Source organism: Spea bombifrons, chromosome 11, assembly GCF_027358695.1.
Source record: "Spea bombifrons isolate aSpeBom1 chromosome 11, aSpeBom1.2.pri, whole genome shotgun sequence".
Classification (NCBI taxonomy): Eukaryota; Metazoa; Chordata; class Amphibia; order Anura; family Pelobatidae; genus Spea; species Spea bombifrons.
The window spans coordinates 12963150-12975061 of record NC_071097.1 but is presented as its reverse complement, the minus strand read 5'-3'; the positions used below and the strand labels follow the sequence as shown (position 1 = coordinate 12975061).

General features: G+C 39.4%; 1 protein-coding gene across 1 annotated transcript in view; it reads right to left on the bottom strand.

The window, feature by feature from the left end:
• Window positions 1–8853: 8853 nt before the first annotated feature.
• Window positions 8854–11912, bottom strand: part of MCU (mitochondrial calcium uniporter) — a 46939-nt gene continuing 43880 nt past the window's right edge. Inside the window, exons 5-8 of the mRNA XM_053451322.1 lie at window positions 11650–11810; window positions 11055–11258; window positions 10028–10144; window positions 8854–9357 (exon numbers count right to left, since the gene is read on the bottom strand). Of these exons, the coding sequence (XP_053307297.1) occupies window positions 9280–9357; window positions 10028–10144; window positions 11055–11258; window positions 11650–11810 (560 nt within the window). The 3' untranslated portion in view covers window positions 8854–9279. The remainder of the gene's footprint in view (window positions 9358–10027; window positions 10145–11054; window positions 11259–11649; window positions 11811–11912) is intronic.

Here is an 11912-nt window from a genome sequence, read left to right as displayed (position 1 = left end):
GACCATTCTTCAAATGTAATGGATCTCTGAGGTCTTGAAACCTTATGACAGACTACATTTTATTCTAATGGGGTTTGTTGATTTAAAAACATTTTTCTTAAATCAATACAACAGTATCCATTTTATGTGTGCAGACAGATACTGTATGTGTAAGTTATAGATAGATAGAGCTGTACATAGACATAATTATATGTTTCAACATAGAGAGCTAGATTAATTTCTGCTGCATCCAGTCTACAAAACCAAGATGCTAAATGGCATTTAGAGCAAAAGCATCAAGCAGGATAGTCAAAATGTTTACCTTTTTAGTGTCAACATGACGAACAAAGAGTAACTGAAAAGCAGAACATCGCGTTGTAGAGGAAGTTGACCTTACTCCGTTGAGCAGAAGATAAATGTGATGAGACTGTTATTTCTATTTAGGAGGGAAAACCACCAGAATTAATCAGAAAAACCTCTTACAAGAATTACCAATAGAACAGATATAATCCTTCCTTGCTTATCCGTCCTTTACATTATATGTGATATACCTAACATTTGGCATGAGCCCATGTGGATTTCAAGTCCAAAGAAATGGGGAGGCTGGCAACTTCTGGCCTTGGGGGGGGTGGTAATTCCCACCCCACCACTTGGCACCTAACATATACATTGGCACACATTTCCATACACACTCTTACATGAACATAAACATACATCCTCATGCTAACTACAGATATACACATACCTACATGCGCTCCTTCCCTCCCTCACTCCCCCACTCTCTCTCATCTTGTCTGGGGCATTTCTATGACTTACTCAGGACAGCCCTGCCTGCCGTACCATCCACACTACTGGGACCTGGGAAATAACACCAAAGAGAGGCAGGGGAGGAAACTATGGAGGACTGTGCTAATAGTGTTAATGGGCCAGTTGCCGCTTTTAACCAGTCCATTGAGTATCAGTCTGCTTGTTATCCTAGAGGGGCTGCTAAATCGCCTAGGTCAGAATATATCACTGGTTTTATATGCTCCAAACTAAATTCAAGAGTGCAGATTAATACGCTTCCCTGTCCATGAAGAGCAAAAATCCCAGCGGCCCTGAAATCCTGTTATCTTATTACTGTGATGTATGGTTACCCAAAAGTTTAATTTATTTTCAGAATATTTCCATCCTAAGAATTGTTCTAATCTGTCAGGGGATATAACTAATGTATACTTCTTTCTCTATTAAATACACCATATTTACGTAATGCTGAAAATCAATTATTTATGAGGTAATGTTAATTCCTTAGACAAACTATTAAAAACATCTTGTGCTGAGCTATCAAATTGTTAAAAACCCGAGGATGTTAAAGAAATCTGAGATAAAGGGACATTTCCGATAATGACAGCTTGGTTTTTAGAACACAAACAACTTGTCAGCTTGTCCAAGACAAAGGACGTCATTTATCTGCACATAGCAAGGGCAGAAATGTTACAAGTTTGTACATTTGAGGCTAGAGAATTCTAGAACATTCATCATTGTAAAAAATCTTGGTTACAACAGCTGAAAAAATGTTATGCAAATGAACAAAAATTGCAAAGGAAATAAAAATATCTGGTTTGCAAGGAAATCTTGTCAAGGTAACCCAAGTTATTTATTTTTAACTGCGTAACTAAAATAATAGTTATGTATGTCAATTGCTTGTCATTTTGTACTTGTCGTTATCTGTAAAATTTTTACCTTGTACAGCGCTGCTGAATCTGTTGGCGCTTTATAAATAAAGTATAATAATAATAATAGACCAGGGAAAAGCAGTCGATATAGCCTGTCTAGATTTCAGGAAGGCATCTGACAACGTCCCACATCGGAGGTTCATAAATAAATTGCAGTGTTTGAGTTTTCATGTTAAAATTGTTAAATGTATAAGCCAGTGGTTGAGTGACAGGAGGCAGAAGATTGTAGTTAATTGGTCCTGTTACTGTGGAGTACCTCAGGGGTATTGGGGCCAGTACTTTTTAATATTTTTATTCATGAGATTACTTAAAGGAAAAGTATGCCTTTTTGCAGATGATATAAAACGCAGCAAAGTAGACATTCCTGATGGAACAAGGCAAAAAAAGGCAAGTGTTTTAAGTAAATTAGATGAATGGTCACGAGTGTAAAAAATCCCAAAGCACCATACCGTATATATCATTGGGGACACTGTCAGCAACAACAGAAGAGAGGGACTTGGGAGTAATTAGTTCTGAGGATTTAAAGCCAAGAAGGGAATCCAATAAGGCATCACAAAAAGCAAGCAGGCTGGGTTGTAGGTCTAGAGGCCTTAGTAGAGCAGGAATAAAGAGGTGGTTCTGTCACTTTACTGATTTCTGGTCAGACCTCACCTAGAGTATTGTGTGTAATTCTGGTTACCACATCTCCAGAAAGGATATTACACTACTAAAATTGTGAGTTATAGAGATTTATTCTTGATTTGACATAGAATCCAAAGTCACATTTGTAAAAGTATCTATTAGGGGAAGAGAATAACTTGTGGGCCTCATTAATATTATGGAGGTTATTTACATAAACCAGAGTTTTGGTTTCCATTCCTTGGCTTTAGTATATACACACACATTATATATATATATATATATATATATATATATATATATATATATATATATATATATATATATATATATATATATATATATATATATATATATATAATGACATTAGTAGGAGATTTTAAGGAGCAGTCTTTCCTTGTGACTAATGGGCATATGTGGTGAAGCATTGGTTCTCTGGGTCACTATGGGGAAACTCTGGGTTGCAGAAGCAACGTTGCAGCACACCTTACTCCTTGCCCACTTCACCCCCTACAAAAGCTTGTGTCCCACTACATAAGCTGGACCACATAATGGCATCCTCAGGATCTCCTACCTGCATACCACAAGAGGGGCTCCTGGTAGCCAGAGTCTAAAAGTTCCCAGGTGTGCTAATGGGTTAACTAAAACTCCAATTAACACAGCTGCCTGTAAAAAGGCACAGTACAACAGCAAATCCAAACTGTAAAGTATGGTGGAGGGGCATTATGTTTTGGTACTGCTTTCAGTAATGTTATACAAGTAGCCTGTTGAGGGAGCTGTGGAGTTTAGAGAACTTCGGTCATTTTAATTTTGAGCTAAGTGGCTCAGCATGGTAGGTGTATATCTTGAAGATCTACATAATAGCATGTTTAACCCTAAACCGAGAGTGCATCAATATATGCATAGAGGTATCCAAACACTGCTTTGCTGCCACAAGGCCTGTTATCAGGCCACCTTCCCTGAAGCTCAACAAGACTTGGGCAATGCAACAATCCAAAGCACATGAGTAGATCCACAACAACAGAATGGTTTTTAAAAAGAAAAAAAAAAGAAACTATGCCTTCTAGGTAGTTCAGTCAGACATACCAAGGATACTGCTGAACTGAAAGGTTTTTTTTTTTGTTTTTTTTTTTAAAGAAGAAGGGTTGAACATTTATGCTGATAGTTGTATTTTTGTTATAGTCAACTGCAAGTGACGACCTTTAAAACAGTGTACGTTACCCGGGGAATTAACGAATTTCATTTCCCGACCATTTGGTTTGGACGCGATTAGGAGAGCTTGTTTGATTTGGAAACAAAATTCAAAGCCTCTAAACTTCTGGATTCACCTTACATTCGCAACAGCAGCATTTTAAAGTTTAGAAAGAGATTCAGACTTGATTTTGAATTGCAGGACCAGCAACAGCAGCCCTACACCAATGGATAGACAGTAGACTGCTCAACCAGTCACACTATTAAAGGATGGGACTTCACCACTACATTTGCTCTTGCTACTGTTGGTAGAGGCTGTTGGGGTTTTGCTGTTGGTACCAATGTCGCCAGTCCCCCCTTCGTTGTGGTAGGTCCAGGGACTTTACTGGACTCTAGGACGTCGCTATTTTGACGGATTGTGCCCCTCAGTTAATATTATCCAGTGACATGAAACTCTTTATTGCATTATTAATAAAAATGTATATTATTGCCTTATTTTGTAAAAGTTTGCACACAGCACACTAAGATCTGAGAGATAATCTAATACAGATAATGTGTGCTCTTTCTCTCCCAGATTTACTGGTGCCGGTGTCCTGTTGCATTGTCCCCCTCCCTTTTGTCCCTTCCTATAAAAGGCAACACTTGTCCCATAATAAACAGTTATTCATTTTGTTCTACCTAAAGACTAGTCTCACCTGGTTATTTGGGTACAGGGTAGCAATATCCCTTTACTTTGCTTGGGGAGATTGCCTACAGATTGCGATAGATTATCGTCCTGAAGGGAGAAGTCGTTTTAGGCGGAAACGACACAACTTGCACCTTGCAGTACATCTATCTCCCATGCTTTACTAGACCCTTGACCACCAGGCAAGGAAGCAGTGGTACTAGTTTTTTTGTTTGTTTGTTTTTTCCATGACACATCAGTGATATTGTTAGTGGTGCCATTGCTTGTAGTGCTGCTGTTTCTGCAGAGTGGAAGGAGTAACATATCTAACAGAGAAATTACTGTCCCTTGACTCCTTCTCTTCTGGCTCATAATCTAAATGAAGATCATCATCAACATTATTAGACCGCCCAGGCTTAATAGGTGTCGTTTGTATTAGTATTTGCATGATTTCTGTATTCGGTATTTCTATACCAATGTATGTGGTGTTTATTGTTTATGCTTTGTTCTCCCTCACGTCCGACCCTGTCCGTGGGCCACATGCCCTGCCCACTGACTTTAACCCCTCGTAACCCTGACACCATCAACCCGACCACAGCGCTCTTTCATGGAGATAACCCACAGGTGATGGGGTACAGACCAGAGGTGGTTAGGAGAGGGTTTCCCAAATAAAGTGTTCTTCTTCGAGCATCTCGTCTAATGCTTTAGGGACCTGCTATATCACCTATCGTCCTTCTTAGGACAATCTCTGCACTGCCTGTAGCTGCGCCTCAGTGAGCTGCGGGGCTATGATCGGAGGGACACCGGGCCAGTTCCTGAACGCTACCCTGCTAGTATCGTCTAGCGCTGGCAGCAGTTTCACCCTTTCGGTCCCGGCAGGAAGCATCGCAGAACCGACGGGCGTATCCAGCCGTGGTACAAGGCACACATAAGAAGGGCTTAAATTTGATAATTGTGATAAACAAAATGTAGGTAAAAATATAAGTCCACAAGCATGGCAACCTTTCTAAGCCTCTGGTGCAATAACTTTCGGTGGGCATCGGTCCCACTATTTGTCTTGCTTCTGGGTGAAGGTGAAGAAGAAGAAGGAGAAGGTTTCTTCTCATGCTGGGATAAGGAATCCAGTGGTGCGAGGATGAATTGGGCATGAAAAAGCACACAACCGTCGACTGAAACAACTACATGCGAGAAGTCTGGGCTAACTACCTCATTGAACTACCAAAACAGAAGATTGGGGGTGGGGGGCAGGATTGTCAAAACTGAGGCGCGCAAGAAGAATGCCGGCTGAGTGTTTCCTCAGCAGTGGGTATTCGTAGGAACTTGTCAGTAGATCCACAAGTGCTTCTTGGTCAAAGTTACTGATCTCAGTGCAGCATTCCTAATGACAGCAATTTTGGAAAATATCAAAACGGGCTCTATCATTTACTCAGCCTACAAGACAGAGGAATTGGAAAAAGCCGGATTTGAGCACTTTTAAGTCAGTCATCGCTACACAGAGCATCAAGCGAATGTAGGGATTGGCTAAATGGCACAACAAACAACACGTCATCATTTGGAGTTGTATTTGGCTAAATTCATTTGCGGCACGTGGGACATGAGGACATATTTGAGTCACTGTTGGAACCAACAAAAGTTTTTTGGCCTCCAAAAATCCTTAATTAGGATTGTTTTTGTGTCTCTATTGTTGCATAGATAAATAGTTTCTGAATGGCTCTGGATAACAGGAAAATACCCTCTGATCTACCAAAAAAATATAAGGAGGATCTGTCAGGTTATTTAACATTTTGAAATGTTCTGTCCTACTACTTAAAAGAGGTTAGATGGTCAAATACCCAATATTATCAGGTATAAATTTTTTGGATGAGCCAGTTTCCTAGATGGAAGAGAACTACTTAAAAGTGCTGGATGACAATAAAAAGAGGTGTCAGTCAGGGGGCTGTGGAGCGTAGCGAAGGAATGTGAGAGAGGTACTCCGCAAAATAGTATATTATATGAAAGGGCAAATCCAAAAGAGTAGTCAAGGCAATCCAGAATTCAAAATGTCGAGGCAAGCAGAGTTCAAAGAGTCCAAGGAGAGAAGCCAAAAGGTCAAAACCAGAAAATCATTCAAAGCGAAGCATAAACAGCAACAAGGTATGTAAGCTCAATTAACAAGCATTTAACGAATGGAATGCAGGTCTTTTATAGTAGAAGCAGGTGTAGACCTTACTTCCTCCCCCTTGTAAATCAAAAACACTCCATCTCTTTCAGGGAGTACCTCCTCCTGTGTTGTAACACCTCCGGGTTTGAGAGCACACCCCCTCACAACCAGAAGTGCGCGCACGGTTGTCAAGCGCGGCAGAATCAAGGCCGAGGCCTACAACGCAGACCTGCAGTCGATCCACAAAAAGGCTTGTTGAACGGGAGCTGACAAGGGGTTTTTATTTAAATAACTAGTTTAACTCATATGTCCCTGGGGTATGGGAATATGATTTAATTAGGAGTTTCCAATGGGTAGCCAGGCCGCTTTTTTAATTAAAAAGGCAAAGGAGGGTTTCAGTTCACTGTACTCTCTGCCCAAGCGTTAGGAAGGCAGATGCTTCTCCAATTATCTGCCCTTCCCCAGATAACGTGGAGAAGGTGGAGAAGGTAGGTGCTTCTCTCTTTTATGTAAGTGTAGTATTCGTCCAGTTTCTTTTTCTCTTTGGAAGAATTTGACTTGTCAGTGCCACACATCAGACAGCACATTCTGAATTTTCTGCTACAGGCAATGGTTAAAAAAAAAAAAAACACCACCTATACTATACCTACCCCAATACCAGTTATATGAATTGGCAATGATGGTTAAAGAGTTATACTTGACTTTACAATACAACAAATAAACTTGCCAAATATTATAACCAATATCAGGTATACAAAATAGGGACACAATTAAAACAGCCATGTTTTTACTTCAAAAAATTAATAAATGTTTATTGTTGCAGAATTTTTTTTATCTTTTTATACATATTTCAGAAATGATACAGGATTTTACACATCTTTAAATATTTTTTTTTTATTGATAGGACGTTCCTCCATGCTCCAAACCTTCCTACACACTCCAACACAAACTGATCCTTTAAATACACAATTATGTTCTTATGATCTCTCGGATATCCCTTTATAAATGGGATGAAACCATCTGCAACCTGAAGGGCCACATTGTACATTGGTGCCCAGCTCCATTGGCCACAAGGGTGCAAATGGTAAAATACAATTGATGTTGAATTAGTGTTAAAAATTAAATCCTTTCAATCACCATGGTGATCCAAACATGATATATTTAAAAGGCATTAAGAAGCATCATTTCATATGTTTAAGAGATTTAGTCACTGTATATGTCACCTGAAAAATAGCTGCCCCCAACCCAAGTTTCCCTACAGGAAACCTGATGATTGTCAATCTTGTTTCATCCATGTCAGATGGATATTAGACATTTACTTCCACCTCATGTCTGGATATGAGCTAGCAAGGACACACCTTAAGAGAACAAAAAGGCAGTATGGCAGTACCATGATAATTATACTGTAGCCTATTAAATAGATTGTTGTGGTTCACCTTGGTTCTTTAGTGAACTACCCTTTAGTGGGAGAAAAAATAGAAAATGTCATTTTATCCGCACAAAAAAAAAAAAAGATCTAGTTCACACAGTTATTCATAGTGAATTCTGGCAGCTGTGTTCAGAGTGGGCGGCCTAGCTGGGCTGGCATGGAGTCCTCCATCAGATGATCACCGGCTATGCCACTTTAAATTAGAAGACCACCAATTTTTCTCTGAGTATTTTCAAGGCACCAGAAATCTGGCTTCACTTCTGTCATTTTATTCCTGAAGTAGGAGCCTTTCACAGTGGGGAGTGCTTAGAAAAAAAAGTGTCTCTGTAAAATTAATTTTGTAACCCCTTATGCCAACCCTCCCATCCAAACAGAGAGACTGCACCATTTTGATATTTAAAGTCTGTGGAAGAGCAGCATATTAAAAAAAAAAAAGAAAGAACAAAACAAATGAAAAAGAAATCCATTGAAATCTTTGGAGAACAGACAGAAGTGACATCTCTGGTTTTGCCACCCTTCAATTCTTCTGCAATACATACGTAAACAGAACACCGACAAAGCCAAAAGTCTGTAAAAACCTAAGAGGAAGTCCTTCTGGTGAAAACATCCCTAGGAGACTAGCCAGAACATCTCATTTAGCGTTTAAATGATTATCAGAACAGAACAGAATAAGGTGGTGACCCTTCATACATTCATGCAATCTTGATTCATTACCCAAGTGAGCCACCTGAAGGACAGCAGTAGGTCCCCCCCCCAAAACAAAACCCCAAAAGGACATAAAACCTATCATGCATCAAGCCACTGGGATATATAGCCAGGGCAATGGGAGGAGGATACAAAATAGACTTTTCAACAGTGATTACAAGAAAAATCACGTGCGGTTCCTTAAAATGCATAGCAGAAGTTTTTACTGTGTCTGGAACATGAATTAAAATTGAACAGTGCTGCATCCTAACACGGAAAGGCAAGTGCACAAACCTGGAGTTGATCAAAGGACAGGGAGGCTTGATAATGCCCCAATTGCAACTACCACCTCAGAAAAATCAGAGATGAACATTATGAGGAGGTTAAATCTGGACCACCATCTCTACATTAGAAATAATTGTGAGCTAAACTATTATTTTTTTTGTCCGATTCTAATTCAGATGTGTTGTATAGGCACTCGGCCACATTCTTAACGCACGATAAAAATAAAAAACAGAAAAAATAAGTAAACAAAAATAAACATTGTATCTGGCTTTGAAACCCTCAACCATATATTTTGTAATGCATTTTCATCCATAGACAAATAAAAAGATAGATATGGTTTGAATTAGACTATTGTCCCAAAGCCCTTACAGTGTCAAGGCCCCATGCTTTGATTAGATCCCATTATTTAATTCTCACTTCTTTAACATTATTTAAAAAGGAAACTAAAAAACAAATTATAACAAAAATAGGGGGCACATCACTCATCCCATATTGCAGCCCAGCTACCACCTGTAATGCTTTTAATTGCAAAGGCAAGAGTTATCCACAGGTTCTGCTGGGGACTGACAGATAATCAATCTTTCTCATCTATTTGTTGGACTGGGAGGTGCACCTGCAGGGGATCACGCAGTCTCTTTAGATCCAACTCAGCCTAGGAAAAAAACAAAAGAAAAAATTATACTCCAAACATAAGACTAAAACTTATATTTATTTAGGTGTACACTATTTCAAAATACATATTTCTGGTATATTTTATATGATTAGTGATACAAGAGATGTACAATGCTCAGATTAAAACTGAAAAATCCAAAGCATATACACAATAATATAAAATGGTGTTAAATGTCTTAGTTTATTCAATTTGTCTAGTACAGCCATTGTCATGATGGGCTACTTCAAAGCCCTCAGAATGGATATTAGAGTTTTTAATGGTTTGTCTGCAGAGGTCAAGTGAAACAAGCAGCCATGTCAACATTTTGACAGATTCATTTCTTTCCAATACATTTAACTACATCCTACCCTGGCTCTACCCCAGAGAGAACATAAGCCTGTCTAGAAAGGGCATGTGTCAGTAGGGTTCAATCCTAAACTCTGCCACCAAAAGGTAAAGGCATTGGGAGCTTTTGAACACATGTTTCGTGTGGAAGTGCAGAGATTTAGAGGTGCTAGAAGGCTTTTAGAGATAAGTGCAGCAAACAGTAGATCTGCATGTGGTGGGGGGAGTTAACACATTCCTGCCTGATCGAACAGACATTACATTAACAATATCGTCTTGGTACTGAACACCATATAACGATCTCCATCGTCTCATAACTAGGTACCTGAGCAATAGCATTCTTGAGTCGATTGTATTCTTCTATGTCAAAACGTATCTTTTTGGCTCCTTTATGGAAAAAATGTAAGTACTGTCTATCTCTGGCATCTGGATATACATATTCCTGTAGAGAAAAAAAAAAAGAAAAAGCATATAAATACACAAATTCTATATACCAACACCAATGACATCAAAGCCCCTCAGCACAGTTACTCGCTATCAGAGCCATAGCTAGCTCCTTTTTGCCTGAGACTGGAATATCCCAGCGCTCTATAGTGATTAGGGAGCACGAAGCCAAGGTCTCCCTAATGTTGGGCTGGGTAGAGGGGGATTGTGATCTCCCAACTAGCCCTTTTATTTTATTTTTTTATTTTTAGGGGCTTTTTGGTGTGTCACATTGCTGGCAGCAATGTGACTCACCACAGAGCCCCTAGAATGCTGGGCCCAATCAACTCCCCCCATATGCCTATCATAGGCCTTGATGCAGGCCGGCTTTCTATGGACCCGTGCTTTGCCCCGGACAGGAAGAGGCAAAGTGGCTTCATCATGAATTATGCTTAACATGCACACACATCTAATTTATTGCAGTTAACAGGAAGCGCATTGCAAATACATTTATATTGCTTAACCTGTAAATACCATACTCAACGGTAAATGCAGGGTTTGGCAAAAGAAAAAGATATGCCTTAAAAAGAAGCATAGATATGCTGCAGACTGAATGCACGCAAGGTGTGGGGAAAGGATGTAGCAGACAATATTCTGTAAAACTGTTGGATTGTACAAGGAACATTTCCTTTTCAATGTAGAAACAAGATTATAAAAACGTTTGACACAACATCCGTTTAAAATATAATGTGTACAGCTATTCATGGGATTTGAGGAACCCAAGCTCCATAAATTAGTTTTAATAAAATCTCAGTTGAACACAGCTGTTCTATGGAAACAAAACACCAGTGGACAAGCAAAAGAGTACATGATAAGGTGCTCAGTATTTAACATTACAATGCTAAACCTCATGCAGATGTTCATCTTACCTGGCGTGTTAGTACAAAATAGGCATACATGGCCATGGCACTACCGTAGGTGATAAAATATGTGACAGGCTCCATGATATCCCAAGAATATTCCCACCACGTCAGACGCGCAAGAATGCCAAACTGTGTGGCCATATACGCCAGTCCACCCCACAACACAAACGTGGTCCGCTTCTCCGCTCTTCGGCCAATCTCAAGACGAACCTATTGAAAAACATTGTTATAGCATATGTTACTGTAAATTAGATTACACCATGTACATTCCTCAGCCAATGAGAGACAAACCCATCTCATATCTCCCAATCCCTCGGATTTAAGTTCAGTTGTTTACTAGTAGAAAACACTAAGATATTTCAGCAAAAGAAGCCTGAAACATCACATTTCAGAAAAATGGGAGGCATGAAAAGCGGAAAACTGGAGGCAAAACAGCATGTGCAAAGACAGAGTAACAGGAGAAAGATAAAAACAGAAACAAAGGAAGTAAATATAGCTACACCAGCCTTCTTGTTTGAAAAAATACATATTAAAATCTAGTAACATAAAATCTGGTCCAACTATACAACTAACAATGGTTTTGACTCTCGAACTAACGTACCTTTTCAAGAGGTTCTAGCTGCCCTCGAAGGTCCTCTAACCTTCCATTCAGCTCTCTCTCCTTATTGAGCTGATGCTCCTCAATTCGAAGTGTGCTGTACAGCTGCTGCACAAGGGTTTTCAGGTCATTCATTGTCGTTGCATCTTCATGGCTTAATAGTTCTGGATACAAATAAAGGTTCTTCCTTATTTATCTTCCTCAAATACTAATGTGAACTGGGATATACTGGCCATAAGATTCTACCAATATTTTTGAAAAACAGA